General features: G+C 42.8%; 1 protein-coding gene across 3 annotated transcripts; it reads right to left on the bottom strand.

The window, feature by feature from the left end:
• Positions 1-573: 573 nt before the first annotated feature.
• ptpn22 (protein tyrosine phosphatase non-receptor type 22) lies at positions 574-15812 on the bottom strand. Of its 3 annotated transcripts, none has more exons than XM_083656408.1 (26): positions 15439-15812; positions 13601-13709; positions 12672-12748; positions 11937-12032; positions 11696-11734; positions 11132-11203; positions 10826-10885; positions 10344-10486; positions 8649-8715; positions 8458-8535; positions 8112-8198; positions 6996-7120; positions 6334-6890; positions 6046-6141; positions 5728-5835; positions 5189-5260; positions 4905-5041; positions 4529-4556; positions 4238-4402; positions 3947-4074; positions 3643-3670; positions 3165-3233; positions 1917-2005; positions 1783-1813; positions 1585-1668; positions 574-1480 (listed from the first exon to the last, which is right to left on the bottom strand). In XM_083656408.1, the coding sequence occupies exons 1-26, from the start codon at positions 15538-15540 to the stop codon at positions 1419-1421; spliced, it is 2709 nt and encodes a 902-aa protein (XP_083512534.1). In that variant the 5' UTR covers positions 15541-15812; the 3' UTR covers positions 574-1418. The 3 variants fall into 3 exon arrangements, with proteins under 3 accessions (XP_083512534.1, XP_083512535.1, XP_083512536.1); XM_083656409.1 differs by having other exon boundaries at positions 1917-2002; XM_083656410.1 differs by having other exon boundaries at positions 6046-6135.
• Between the last annotated feature and the right edge of the window lie 203 nt (positions 15813-16015).

Below are 16015 nucleotides of genomic sequence, written 5' to 3'. Positions count from 1 at the left end.
AAACCAAACGGTTCAGATATATTTAGAAACAGGAGAGATCGCATAACATTTCCCTCGGACCAAAACGTTAAAAAAATGCGGGTTTATAGAAAATATTTTTTCAATGTTTTTTTTAAGTTTTAGTCCGAGTGAAATGTTCTATGGTCCCTCCCGATTCTAAATATAGCTGAACCGTTTGGTTTGACCAAGTAAAACTCTTTTTATAAGCATTTTACGAAATGTCTATGGGAAAATAAATGGCGGATGAAAATCTCTGGTACAGTGCTGAAGCAGGAAGTGACGTTCACTTTGCCTCTCTATAGCTATTTTCATTTGTCAACCACATGACAACTGTCATTGGGTCTTGTTGACTTGCTGACATTCTGTAATTTAGAAATAAACTGTCCAAACTGCTTTTTGTCATGTTCTGTTGTGCTGTACTGTACATCGACTTCCCATCAGGCCATGCTCCGTGTTGTACAACCAATAATTGCGCGTCGTTGACGTTTGTACCGAGACATTTTTAAGTTATTGAATTCTGTTGCTAGTGTGATTCAGTCTTGTTAAGTAGAAAAAACACAATGGGAATACATAGACTTTCTGTATTTTTTTAAATAAATAATTTTGCGCGTAACCAGTGTACCCTATGTAACATTCAGTTCAACTATACAGTAGGTTTATACATCTGTATGCATCACATGATTCATTTGTAGTTTGATCTATCATTTTCAAGATGTTGAAATGCTTTTACAAACATTTAGAGTAGAAATTAGATTTCTTACTTATGGCGTAGAAAAAGATTGAATGTGCATTACGGGATATTTACTGCACGTCTGTAATCAATTTGGTGACACATTGAAAAAGATATAAATACCAGTCAGGACCTGTACACACATTATAGCTACACATTATTGCTCATACACCAATTTACACAACTTGGACAAGTTTAACACGACCTTGAGTATTAAATCAGATAAAACTCCCCCGTTGTCCAAGCAAATTATTCAAAAGAATGACATTGTCCATTCAAGCCTTTGGTCCGAGTGACCACGATTGTCCACGTCCTTCAACGAGACACTGGTCAAGAAATAAAATTGTCCACGTCCTTCAACGAGACACTGGTCAAGAAATAAAATTGTCCACGTCCTTCAACGAGACACTGGTCAAGAAATAAAATCAACCCGAGTTAAAATACAGAAAGAGCTGGTGGCAAAATGCAACAATCGAGCGGTCGAGACTAGAGAGCAGAAGGTGATACTGTGCAAAGCTCATTTGAGGAGTAATTTGGTCCTGAGAGAGAGAGGAACAGTCTTTGATCTTCTTCCATCAGAACTTCAAGGCCTGCTCATATACTGAACATCCAACTGTCCAAGTCATTTATGTAACATACTTTATACTTTTTGAGTAGATGGAACCAGAATCCCAGGGGCGACGAAGCCTTACACCCAGGTCTCAGGGTGGCTCCTGGGGCCTTTTGGCTTCCCAAAGCGGTTCCCAAATCCTGAGGAAGAGGAACACGATATGAAAGCAGAGTCACACTGTACTGTGTATATACATGCTGGAATACTGTTCACGTGAAGGAGAAAGTGCATGGAACAGGCCTACCAAACTTGAACAGCGACATGGAGACACCGTTCGATGGAGGTGCTAATCCAGATTGAGTAGGAGGTGGTGGTGGGGCTGTGTTAGCTGAGGAACATACATGTTAAACATGTATACATGTTATTCCAAGTCATGTTGCATGGGCATCATCAGTGCATTTATCAAGTTATTATCTACTTCAAATACATTTGTATTACTTACGTTTTACTTTGTGTCTAAAAAACTTCAAGCTCTGGACAGGAAAAACAGATTTGGCAAGTTATTTCACGGGTTATTCTTGTTATTTTTCAATTTTTAGCTTTGATGGGTTTTCGACATGCATGTAGGTTCTCTACCTTTGATCTAGGCAAGCATTTGCTCTTGTCGTCTGAGGTCTGAGCGCGTTGGGTGGGACTGTGGTTTCCACCATGTAGCTCCACCTCTGCTGATAAACACACCAGTGACAAACATGAAACCAAACGGCCACCATTTCTTCTTCTCAGAGTCTGATATGTGTGATGTAGTAGGCTACCATTTCTTCTTCTCAGAGTCTGATATGTGTCATGTAGGCTATGTGAATAACTTTGCCGCAACTCAAATTGAGCCACTGAGGACACTGATGCTTTCTTTAATCTAATATACATGTCATCATATTATATCAAGTCTTCATCAGAAAGAATCATTATATCAAGTCTTAATTAAGAATCATCATCATCAGTGTTGCGGGGTAACTCGTTACAAAATAACATATTACATGTAATATATTACTTTTAGCAGTAACTCAGTAATATAACTTACAGTATTACTTATAGGATTTCAGTAATATTATACCAGTTACTTTGTCAAGTAACACAAGTTACAAATTGAGTTAAAAAATGTTTTATCAAAGAATAAAGATACAACCTTTTCCTAATCAAATTGTTTTTTTTATGCAAATAACCACTATAGATGACAATAACAAAGGAAAAGGATAACATTCAGAATTTTGGACGGTTAAACACTGACTCAGGATGATTACGGGGCGGCGACGTCATTCTGCTACTGCTGTTACGACAGTAGTCGTGTAATAAGTAACAAGTTACTCTACACAGACAGTAATATTGTAAAGTAATTCAAATGAAAGTAACTAGTAATATGTAGTATATTACATTTTGAAAGTAACTTGCCCAACACTGATCATCATACGAGTCACCAGGGACAATGATTGCCTGAGTTGTTTACCTGAAATATTTGTGACATAACTGCTTCTTCTATATTATGTACTTAACGGTAAGAGTGTGTGTGTTTGTGACAGAGTGTGTGTGTTTGTGACAGAGTGTGTGTGTGTGTGTGTGTGTGTGTGTGTGTGTGTGTGTGTGTGTGTGTGTGTGTGTGTTTGTGACAGAGTGTGTGTGTTTGTGACAGAGTGTGTGTGTTTACAGAGTGTGTGTGTTTGTGACAGAGTGTGTGTGTTTACAGAGTGTGTGTGTTTGTGACAGAGTGTGTGTGTTTACAGAGTGTGTGTGTTTGTGACAGAGTGTGTGTGTTTACAGAGTGTGTGTGTGTTTGTGACAGAGGCCAACGTGTTACGTGTTCAGCCACTTGTCGCAACGGTCGCAACTCACCACTTCCTCTTCGGGCCACGACCACAGGAGGCGGAGCTACATGTAGCGGCTGAAAGGCAGTGAGGGGCTCTGTGGTGGGAACACAATGATAAACTACCCCCATACATACATACATACATTCCTTTACATTAATAACATCAACACATTACACATTACTTTTTACCAGTCAAGAGTCTCTCTCTCTCTTACTTTGGACTAGGATGCCTCCCGGTGGTATAGACGGGTACTTTTAATAGACTCATTTTAGCCTGCCATGCAGTGAGTGGCATGTTTACAAGTCATCAAACATACAACAGGGGATTAGGTCAGTAGCTAGGTAGCACAGCACAGCATGATAGCCTAGACCGGTGGATTACAGCCTGTAAAACTATAAAGAGTAATGACTGACAGCGATAAATTGCCAGTTTGTGTGGGGAGAAAGCAGAGAAGGCAGCAGTCTGACTGTTCGTTCATTCATTCGTGAGATAAAACAACTGACCTTGTCCTGAACTCTTCGCTCGAACACTCTGTGGGGAACGTTGGAGAGCACAACGTGTTAATGTCCATACTGACAACTGGAGGGTCTGACTCATCAGGTGAATCACAAGGGGGAGCATCGTGGCTATTTATAGCACAAACGGAGCATTTTTGAACATAATTACTCAAAGTGATTGTTCAGAGCGTGCAAGAGGTGATGGCATGAATCGTGCATAAATAGTGCATTATGTCATTCCTTTGTATGCCGTCACTTTCCAGTGTGACACAAAGTGGCCCTAAGAGACGGTGACATAGTGTTTCATTACCTTGCTCCTGTGCATCACACCATCCATCTTGGACTGAGAGGTGCCAGCCCACTCTGAGGAGACGCCTATTCTCGGAGAGGTTTCTGTAGTTTGATGGGGCTGCAGGCAGGGGGCAGCGTTCTTCCGACCTGGTGGAACAGGGCGACGACGTCAGACAAAACCGCATCTCACCCTATAAGCTGTCTTATAGGAATCTACTCGCCCATCGAGAGGTCTAGTGCTGAAGTGCTCGTCTTCGTCGTGTGTGAGTGTGTTTTGTGTTGTGAGGAAGATGAAGATCTTCACACTCACCCGCCTCGATGAAGGACTCAGGGGTTCTGTCGGGAAGTGGTGGGGTCAGGCTCCCACAAGCTGCAAGCACAGAAGTGCTTGCAGGAGTCACAGAGGACACAGGTGGAGGGCGAGGGGGGAGGTTTGGAGTCGTCTTTGATTCAAGAACTGGTTGTGTTGCCGGTGCTGGCGATACCATGGGGGAAACACAGGACAGATGCACATCAATTTACAGTATTATTGGCATATAATTGATTTTGTGAGCCTCGATCACTGTGTTCAGTTGGTGTATAAGAAGAAGAAGAAATTTACCTGTAAAAGTCATTTTTACTTTCAAACTCTGCAAGAAGGAGATATTTACTGTTACATGGTTGCAGACAGTGACATTTTATAAGCTCTCAACTGTCTGTGTCTTGAAATATGCAACATAGTTTTGTTTGAAAACCAATTAGCAACTGTGTAAATTACAAGTGGCTTAAAAAGCTTTCAATGTGTTTCTCTCAAGAAGATGTGCTGCTGAGTGACAGATCATATCAGCTCCATATCTGGACCTCACTGATAACTGTCAACCGCATGCTGACGTCATCTCGACGTACGTATGAAGTAAGTTCACAAAACTGTTGCGTGCCATGACGTACACCAGCGTGATACTCGTTTGTGCCATCGGAGAGAGAGAGTTCTTCCTCACCTTACTCCTCGTCCAAGGCTTCGTCTCCTTCTGCGCTGTGACACCAGCTCGCAGTGCGTCTCCGGACCACTCTGAAGACGTCCCTATCCTGTTCCGGTTCACTGCCGGCGTGACCTCTAACCTCTGCTCCACAGGAGCTGAGCGGCAAGCCAGAATCATCAGGATCGTCATTTGATGTTTAAGCAGAACATGCGATTCCCAATCAATTATTCACTTATTGTTTTATGAATTGTGATGATCGCTGATAAAAAAATAAATAAAAATAAAATAACAGTCACATCTACCTTGATCAATGGCGAATTCAAATGATTCCGGGGTTCTCTCTGGAAGTGGGGGGACAGGTGAGGGGGGGCTCCCTGAAAATATGGAAATGAGTGTCACAGCTCAAAAGACTATATCAATCAATCAATCAATCAATCAATCAAACTTTATTTGCAGACTCCACCGTCCAAATAGACATACAGTCACATAAAGTAAAATAGACATAAAAACACACACCACAACAACAACAAAAAAACATTATAAGAGGCGATATATCACATATTAACAAAAAGTGCTTATGCAAATTCAATAAAAGGCATCTAAAGATAAGAACAGTAAATGCCATTAAGATTAATAGCTCTTATTTTGTTTATCCAGCATATCGTCAGTCAAAAAACATGACTCTTTGACAAACTGATTCCTGGCATTAAAGTACAACAACATTGTTATGAATTATGTTTAAAATAGCATTGAAATTGTATAAAATGCATTAAAATATAGTAGCCGTTTTTGAGAATGCAATAATCTGTATTTATGCATTTCAGAGCAATAAATATCTTACGTTGATCCAGCTTCTCCTCGCTTCCCAGCTCCCTGAGAGCCTCGGCAGCAGCGTTGGGCGGGATGATGACGGCTAACCTGTCGCAGAGCTCTGAGAGCTCCGAGTGCTCTGAGAGACAGAAGCATCGCATGTCGTTACACAGTCAAATGACTAATTAATTAATTAATTAATTAATTAATTAATTAATTAATTAATAATGTGCTGAGGAAAGACTGCATGAAATTGTGAATGGGAATTATTGTAGTAAACATAAAGGGATGGGTACAGTGCTCAGTGTAATTGATAATGCAGGCATGTATCTATGCGGATAGCACTAACCTGCATCAACAGAAGCGACGTCCAGTATATAGGATTCAGGGGTTCTCATAGGTAAGGGAGGAGCTATGTCTTCATCTGAGTGAGTAGGAACTGTATCTAAAAGAGAAGTGCACTTCAGTCAATATACCAACATCTCCAAAATCAAATTCTAGCATTCTGTCATCCATGTTGCTTATTTTGAAGATTCATTGATTTATTAGGATCCTCATTATGCAAACTAAGCATAAGCTACTCTTACTGGAGTCCACAAGAGAAGAGACGGCTACACACACAGATATCATTGCTCACCTGAAGAGGGGTCGAGCTCCATAGTCTGGCCATTCAGAGTCAGACTGGGTGTCAGAGTCAGACTGGGTGGGCCGAAGACAGGCAACGCTGCCCACAGGCTGCCAGGAGCCTCCTCTTCAGTGGGGGTCACAGCGTCAAAGTAGGGGTCCTCCATTGTCAGACAAATGGCCACCAGAGGCGGGACGGGAGGTTTGGGCGGTGGCGGTGTGTCGTCCCACTCCTCGATGCTCTCCTCCGCGCCGGGGACTCGCGGGCCAGGTGAGGTCCTGGTGAAGTCGCTGAGACAGGCTTCCTCCTCCTGGAGGTCCTGGCTGGAGGGTGCAGCAGCCACAGGGAGCCACATGCCCTGGATTAGCTGTTGCAGTTGCTGTTCCCTCTGCTTGTCCTGGGCTGTCACGGCACTGAGAAGGTCTGAATGTGAGGATCTGGTCTGGTGGGACTGTGAGTGCAAAAAGGACTGCTGCGGTAAAACATCACGCACCGCTCCCAACGAAGACCTCCTCCTCAGCGCTGCGACGTGATTGGGTGTCGGCCGCCACTCTCGTATTAATGGAAACCTATAAGAAATCAAGGATGTTTCAAACAGCCAATGGCCATGTCCGTTTAATTCTGTGAGCTTGTCAAATACAGTATATTATGATGAAAAAGCAGTGATCAGTTACCTTTGCTGTGACTCTGGATACAGCGGGTGCTGGGGTTCTGGTCTAAAGACAGACTGCAACTCTTCGCTCGGGTCCGAGAACTCACTGTCACTGGCTGCTGTGAGAGGAGGCGGAGCCGCTGCCACCTGGTCAGGTCAACATAGCAGTGTCACAGTCGCAACAACAACTTTTGGCAAAGGGGAGATCATTTGCATGTAAATGGATTCAAAAGAGAGGCAAAGTGAACGTCACTTCCTGCTTCAGCACTGTACCAGAGATTTTCATCTGCCATTTATTTTCCCATAGACATTTCGTAAAATGCTTATAAAAAGAGTTTTACTTGTTCAAACCAAACGGTTCAGATATATTTAGAAACAGGAGAGATCGCATAACATTTCACTCGGACCAAAACGTAAAAGAAATACGGGTTTAAAGTAAATACTTTTTTGATGTTGTTTTTTTAAGTTTCGGGTCCGAGTGAAATGTTCTATGGTCTCTCCCGATTCTAAATATAGCTGAACCGTTTGGTTTGAACAAGTACAACTACTTTTTTATAAGCATTTTATGAAATGTCCATGGGAAAATAAATGGCGGATGAAAATCTCTGGTACAGTGCTGAAGCAGGAAGTAGGCGGTCACTTTGCCTCTCTATTGCATGAAATAGAGTTTTTGCCTGAATGACATTCGGTATTATGGCATCTGCAGGGGAAACCCAGTAGTTGCACACGGCATGTAGTAAATATAGATTATAGATACATATATAGTATATAGATTAGATTAGATTAGATCATTTGCCGCACTAATATTTATACACAAAACCTGACACCCTCAGCGGGCAGTTTTATTATTTAAAAAGTTACTGAAACCACAAAATAACCTGCAAATTGTATTTTTGTCCTGCTACGGTTGTATGGGTTTGTGTGTGTGTGTGTGTGTGTGTGTGTGTGTGTGTGTGTGTGTGTGTGTGTGTGTGTGTGTGTGTGTGTGTGTGTGTGTGCGTGCGTGCGTGCGTGCGTGCGTGCGTGTGTTTGTGTGGGTTTGGTGTTAAGAGCACTTACTATACATGACCTGAAATAGTTTCTGCTTTTTTTTCTGGGTCATTGTCAAAAAGGGTGTGTTGTTCCTGGTGTTACTCACCTCAGTTCTGCTGGCTTGTGCCTCCATGGAGTGCAGATAGCTCTCAAACAGGAACCTGATGGTTCTGTAGACCAGCTCATATTGTTCCTAAGGTTAAACATCAAAAAACCTGCTCTGTTAGGTGACATCCCGGGGGCATGACGCACACCACACCAACGATCAAAAGACATGTGACAAAAGGGGAGGAGTCAGTGAGTGACATTACGAACTGTCAGAAATGTGGCTCTACTTGTTGGAACTAGGTTGAGGAACACAACAGTGGAGCTGCTGCTAAAAAATATAGATTTATTACATTTGACATCCTGTCTTTTCTTAGAAGAAGAAGGTATCAAAAAGAACAGCCCACCTTGGTTTGAACCACTGAGGGCCTCTGGGTCCGCATGTTCTGAACCAAGTCGTAGATGCAGATATTTGCAGGAACCATCTTAAAAGAGGCAAGCATACAGTTACAGTTACAGTTGACATATTTACCGTTGCATTTCTTCTGCCTTCAAATCGATGACGTGTGGAAAGAATCAAGAGAGAGGAACATCTCACCTGTTTCTTCAGCAGGTTCCAAATATAATCGATCATGCACAGGACTCCTGTTCTACCACAGCCAGCACTGCAACATATCACAGCAGACAAAAGTCACATTTTAACCACCCAGTCTATGACTTGTGTCCAGTAGCCTACAATTATGTCAACATAATCCTCTGTGCTTTTTGAATAATTACAGGATATAGAGGAATGCAAGACATCATCACACTTGGGTCAGATAGTACGTTCATATTACTATTAATACTTTGTGTTTATTTTAACCTACTTAAGATGTTCTTGTTTGTTAGTTTGTTAGTTTGTTTTTACGACAGGACGATTCGATGATTCGTTAATAATGTACTAATTGCATTGTCCAAACCGCACCCATCTGGTACTGACCCAGGTTGAAAAACAAAATGCCAATTGCAATTCCTATTTGAGCGAGCTGTGAAAGGCATTAATACAAACAAGATGTCACTTCTACTTTGGGAGGGGCTCAAACTCAGCATCTCTTCCAGGAGCTGTCAGGTGTCAGGTGGAGCCTGGGAAGTGAGGTGATCGACGGACTGAACATTCCATTCCTGCCACCTCATCCTCACAAAGGTGTGGGCACATATGATATGTGGCATAAGCTTATGTAAAAGACACGACACGACTCTACCATTCACTAAACGCATACCGATCAAACTAAACATTGTACTTCTGCTAAAATGAATCGTACAAATTAGGGGCGACTTGTTTATGTACTGGAAGGTTAAGGTGTAACTACCTTTTGATAGTTTAGATCAGAGGTTTCGCAAATGTTTTTCAGCCAAGCTTAGGAGCCCTTACAAGATAGAAAATATACCGGGGCACCCCCTCATTCTGATTTGTGATTTTGGGCTGAGCTTAATTGTTTCCACGGTAACGTGCCCGACTTTTAAATTGATAGGTTTTGTTAGAGTAGAATGTAATCCATGAACCAGTTTAGATTTAAAACATACAATATTTTTGTTGAACTATGAAGCTTTTATAAAAAAGAAAAAAGTTGTTATCTTTATTTTCCTGAAAACCTTTTGCAGACCCCCTTGCAAAGTGCCACGGACCGCTGGGGGGGAACCCCCATTTGAGAACCACTGGTTTAGATAGCCGTTAAAAGCGTACCACCGCCTTACGGTGACATTTTGTTATATTATTCTGTCCACGCTTCGGCGTCAGCGTATGACAAGCTATAGTCCAAGCCACATGCTGGGCCACATTGAGGAAGTAGACCACATTAGGCCATAATCAGACTTTTAGACGCTTCACTTGTGTTGCAGATCGCTCGACACAAGTTTTGAAGGGTTCCACTCAGTACAGAGCAGGTTCCAGCAGACCAGCCTTTCATCACTAGTGATATACTGTACAGTGAGTATGAGGGGAAATGCCCACATGGCTAACCACCACCTAAGCAACCCACTTCCTGTGTCAGAGGAGGACGGTTGGCTAACATCTAGCACAGGGCTGCTACATTCAATCATCCAGTAACTGTAGATACACAATCCACACCCAGAGAGTGATCTGATTCTGCACCGATTGACTTCAATTGTCGCTGTGTTCAAAGAGAATGGAGGTGAAAGAGGGCAGCGAGGACACAGAAGAAGCAGGGACGTTTTCCACACATCTCAACCGATCATCTCCTCATACTGTGACAAAACTAACTCCCGCCAAGTTAGGTTGAGGAGGAGGCCTGACCTGCAGTGGATGCAGATGGGCACGTCATCGTGGGCCTGATAGGAACGCATCTCCTCCAACATCTCCAGAATGGGAGGAATGGTGTCCGGCACGCCGTGATCTGGCCAGTTGACGTAGTGCAGCTGTTTCAAAGTTCGGCTGCACTGGAGAAAACGATGAAAAGCATGGAAACAATTAGAATGCAACAACATGACTTAAACGACATGTTTAAGTCCAAGGTTATCGATCAAATACAAACTAACGCATTTACAAAGCTTCTTGCTATGTGTCACTATGAGAAATTATATAAATGAAATGATATAATCACTAGATCCTATCTCAAACATGTGATGTGTTTGTTTGTGATTTCAAGATTGAAATATTTGCACAACTGCCTCTAGCCACTGTAGCAACTAACAACATCTAGGCTTGATAATCTCTGTTTGAGATATGAGATTTATCCTGACAGTTACGCTCACAGTCGGGGTATAAACACGACTTACGTTGTGATAGGTCACCCTGAACGTCCTTGTGAGATAATCTCCTTTAGTTTCCTCAGAATCCTGTACAAACAGAGCCAGAGATGCAGCTTTAGATTATTGGAATGGAGAAAACCTTACTTTGGTGTTATTTAATTGACATGTGCATTTATTTTGTAACGCATTAATCACAGTATCAGCAAAACACTTTGTGGCACTCTAGATGCCCGGGGAAGATAGCAATGCAAAAACGTCAGCAGGCCAGTAGTGAGTTTCAGGAACCAGTTAAAGCAGGAAGCGGTCTAGCTGACAAAGTAAAGTGCTACTCACACAGTAAACTGTGAAAGGTGCGCAGACAAACGTCTCCTCTTTCTTCTCTGGCCAGTAGCGCTCACACTTTTTCTGCAAAGGAGTACAATCAGCTTGCAGGAGAATACATCCCAGTGAGCTAACGGCTACGCTAGCTCAGAGACTAGCCAATCACATGGATGGGACTCAATCAATCAAGCAACTTTTATTATCAGACACAAGGTCCATAGAAAAACACATACATGAACAACACTTAAGAAAAATAAAACACTATTTAAAACGGTTGTGATTTTTAAAGAAACAAACAAAACAAGACAAAAAAAAAAAAATGCATTTCAAACTACACGTTCAACTATGACGTTCAATGAACCATTCATACATTGATGATTTACCGTAATTCTGAGAATATAGTCTACAAAACGGCGCTAAGCTGAACAGAAATCCTCACATACAGTAATATGCATTCATACATTGCTGAATAAGTGATATGAAATATTACTGGCACTCGAGTGACAGTAGAAATGTGTTGAGTTTGGCGAGTGAATTAAGCGACTGTGTGTAGGTGAATGTGAGAAATGGTCGTACCTTGCCCATCTCAAACTCACGACAGGCCATCACTATGACCTGCAGCAGAAGAGAAGACCATGACAGATGCAGTGCACCAACATATATAAGCACAGAACAAAGTGTTTGTTCAGCAATGCTCTGTTGTTTATTCAAGCAAAGCAGGCCTCAGTGGATCATTTCAGCAATGAATTATTAAATATGAATAAATATGAAATATGAATTATGAATTATGCTCATGGCTGTTTTGTTGTTGCCTCACCTTTGTATCGTACTCCCACAGCATCCTCCAGAAGTCCAGCACCGTGTGGGGCAGAGGACCCTGCGTAGCGATGTAGGCCCTGGAGCCTGACGCACCCTGTCCACACCACAAGAGACACATATGAGAATTCATGGTAACACTTTTACAATAAGGGCAATTAATTAACAGTTAATTACAGTAACGTGTCTATTAATCATTTACTTAAGGTGTTCGTGTTTAAAGGGATACTCCACTTTGACGGGAGTTTAGCTCATTTGCCACATCCCCCCCACATAACCAAGATACACCATGCCTTTACCGGCACTGTCCACTCAGTTCACAGTGAGCTACAGTCGTGAAGTTAGTTAGTATCACCTTAGAATGGAGGCTAATGGTACAGCTGTTAAAAATCTGCCAAAACACACATCTCACGGCACCAAAATACATGTTGTGCTTCGGGTACTCACCACACGATGAAATATTAATCCAAAATGCACATAATCGGTCTTTTTGGAAGGAAAAGAGGTAGCCGGCACTACTCTCCAAACATGGCCGCCGACCCCTATCCTACTCAAAATCTTTTTTTTGATTACCACTGAGTCGCTGAGACACGTCATTTGACCCAGTGGTAATTAAAAGATCATTAAAATAAAATAAAAAAATAATTAAAAAAAGTAATACAAAATTGCCCTTGTCCTTGCACCCAGCGTAAGATATCGCTCAAAGGTCAAAGGTCGAGCATTCATGTCTACTGACCTTGATGAAACTGCCGTTGATGTAGTCGGTGTCATTCTTGGAGGTGCTGAGGGTGAGCACCACCCTGCTGTGGTCAACTGAGAGGAGAGACACAAGCAGGTTACATGAATATAACACTGTAGTCAGTTAGCCTGAGATTGCATATTGTACAGAGGTATTATTATGACTGTGAATCTGGGTTAATTCTGGATTGTGGCATCAATTCTTGCACCTGTGCCAGACAGTATTTGTGAATAATTCTCAGATAACAGATGGGTCTGATTCCACATAGTCAAATATACGGTAATGATTGCCAGGATGTTTTGTCATATTAGGCCTACCAGCATGAACAGACTGCACTCATCTTCTCTGTTTAATCAAGTAACTCTTCTTCATGTCGTTTTGAGATGAAACAGAATCCCACAGCCATATGTTCTGGCATTATGCGTTCCTCAGTGGTTGCGACTGAATAACCATCGCAGTATAATATAGTCTATCAACTTAATTAGTCACACCTGCAGACTATATTACATCATTACTATCATTATCTTTCAAAGTCAATTTGATAGACTTTCTTCTCATTCACATCTTGAATGAATGAATGAATGAATGAAAATGTATTTTGAACGTTAAAAAAAGGAAATATAAATGTACACATATATACAATCAATCAATCAATCAATCAATCAATCAATCAATCAAATATACATGTAATAAAATAAAATAAGAAATAAAAAGAGACCAAAAAAAACAAAATAACAAATAAAATGGTCATGTCCGAAAAGGAGTAGGAGTAAGCAGATGCTTGTCTAGTCCTACCTCTATTCTCTAATATAATCTGTTATATCATCTTCATCTGAGCTGCTCTGATGCAGACTTATTATTATTATGCGTAAGTATTATTTGCCACACATCTGGCCTGAGCAGAACTTTGAAAAGAGCTTCCTTACAGGGAACGATGTCCTTGTAGCGGTTCTTCTTGAAGTTCTCCTGCTTCTCTGCTGCCTTGGTGGAGTACGTCTTGTCAGTGCGGTACTTGGTCGACTGCCTTTTCAGCCTCTGGGGGGGGGGGGGGGAAATGTAAGAAATCAGTGAAATCAGAAGCACATTCGTGAACAAGGAAAATTCAGTCATGATTTGATTATTCTGAAACCCTTTCACTATGATGATTACATTTTCTACATGTGGAAAACCACATTTACATGGGTTTCACATGTAATCACATGGGAATTTACATGGGTTTTTTCCATTCCAAAACCATTCCAAAACCACACGCTTCCCATGGGCAAAGCACGTTTCACATGTGTTCCACATGTGAAATTGAACATGTTTTCATGTTTTTGATTTCGCACATGTGCAATTTCACATGTGATCACGTCATTTTGCACATGTGGTCACATGTGATCTCATGTGATCACTGTGATCACATGTCATTTTGCACATGTGATCACATGTGATCACATATCATTTTTCACATGTGATCACATGTGATCACATGTCATTTTGCACATGTGGTCACATGTGATCTCATGTGATCACTGTGATCACATGTCATTTTGCACATGTGATCACATATCATTTTTCACATGTGATCACATGTGATCACATGTGAAAAATGATTGCACATGTGAAGTTCATGTGGTTTCTCTGTAAGCGCGGTGAGGCACTTGTATTGTAAAGATCAGATCTTTTTGGCACATTTGCATTCTTTGTCATAGTTTTGGAGCCAGCAGAACACAGAACATGACTCATGTTTGGACTAGAAGGCTGTGACCCGGCAGACAGACAAACTGAAAGGATTTCCACTCGGCATGGACCCGGGCTGGAAGTCATGATGACACATGCTTTGCTTACAGGACTTTCCAAGAGACACTGGTGTTTTTGTTCAGAGCGCAGTTCTCACAGTTCACCACCGTGAGTTAAAGGCCCTGCAGACCCATCGGCACAGAGAACCTTGTTGTTCTTCGAGGAAGTGATGCAACGGAGCCGGAGTGCTCGGGGTGGTCGCAGGCATGAGACAGGCAGCAGGGGGGCGACGTGGAGCACATGGTGCCGTCCTCAGGGCAACCGACATGTCGCTCGTCGCCATGGCAACCGCCTGTTGGTGATGTCACCCGGAGGCACGAGACTGTGCGTATGTACTGTGTGCAGACGTGCGTGTGTGTGTGTGTGTGTGTGTGTGTGTGTGTAGTAGATTGATCAGTGATAACTGACAATGGCTCTGTATCGAGTCCATCACATTTGCCTACAGTTCTCCTTCCTCGTTCAGTGACAACATCAACACAAAGAGGAAGCTACAGTAGCTCTGTGGTGGCGACGGGGTCGTTGACACAATAGCAGTCTCACTACCCTAAAAAACATGTCATTTATGAAATCATTTAATATGCAACTTTGGAATCACTTTGCACTCTCTCACTATGTGTCCAATAATACACATTTCATACACTATCATCAAACAAGTTGCTCGTTCGTTACGGGCGGCTGTGGCTCAGGAGGTAGAGCGGGGTCGTTCCACTTAATCAGAAGGTCGGTGGTTCGATCCCCGGCAAGACACCGAACCCCAGATCGCTCCCGATGGCTGTGCCAGCACCCTGCGTGGCAGCTGGCCACCTTCGGTTTGGGAATGGGTGAATGTAGGTAAACTGTGCTAAACAAATTCAGTCCATTTAGTCTATTTACCATTCAAATGTCAGTGGAAAAAACCGCTCCATTCTTCGGGGGCTTCTTCAACTACACTTCAGGTGCCTACAGTGTTGTTCTACCAAGATGGACATGATGCTCGACTCACCAAGAACTCCGCCACAATGCCGTTCTCTGCGTCCCCGTGCACAGCCACCTTCCTCTCCAGCTCGTCCAGGAAGCTCCTCAGTATCCAGGCCTGCTCCTCCATGGCTGGTGGCTGTCGGCTGACCTGGGATAGGGCCACCTCTCTTCTCAGGCATGTCAGAAGACCTCCTCCATGTCAGAACAGAAGGTCCTCCTCCACGGCCTCATGGAGCCCACGGCAGCAGCAGGCAGGGGGGGTTACGGGCGGGCGGGGGGCACAGCACAGCCGCTCTGTGTACTGCTGCAACGAGCACGTCTCTGTTGCAACTGTCACATGAAGGAACTGAACGTGAGGGAGTGTATGAGCTGTCTTAGAGGAAGAAGCATGAGTGAGCTAACAGGTTCTGTGGTCAGATTAAAAATATCGCCTCCACCGCCGCCCCCCCTGGGTGTCTCTCCCTGGGTCCTAGAGCCAGCTAGTGTGCGATTGCATTTGGCTGCGTGTCGGAGAGAGGGAGTGGGGAGGGAAACACCCATAAACAGAGAGAGAGAGAGAGAGAGAGAGAGAGAGAGAGAGAGAGGGCCACACATCGTACTGT

Source organism: Poromitra crassiceps (assembly GCF_964638095.1).
Source record: "Poromitra crassiceps genome assembly, chromosome: 20".
NCBI classification, from domain to species: domain Eukaryota; kingdom Metazoa; phylum Chordata; class Actinopteri; order Beryciformes; family Melamphaidae; genus Poromitra; species Poromitra crassiceps.
Note: the sequence above shows the minus strand (reverse complement) of the source record. Positions and strands in the feature narration are given on the sequence as shown.

Coding starts and splice junctions, on each gene's coding strand:
- ptpn22 (XM_083656408.1), bottom strand. CDS start 15,540: ATGGAGGAGCAGGCCTGGATACTGAGGAGCTTCCTGGACGAGCTGGAG. Junction 12,033..12,671: donor TCAACGGCAGTTTCATCAAG/GTCAGTAGACAT, acceptor TGGTGTGGACAG/GGTGCGTCAGGCTCCAGGGC. Junction 5,836..6,045: donor CGTCGCTTCTGTTGATGCAG/GTTAGTGCTATC, acceptor TCTGTCTCTCAG/AGCACTCGGAGCTCTCAGAG.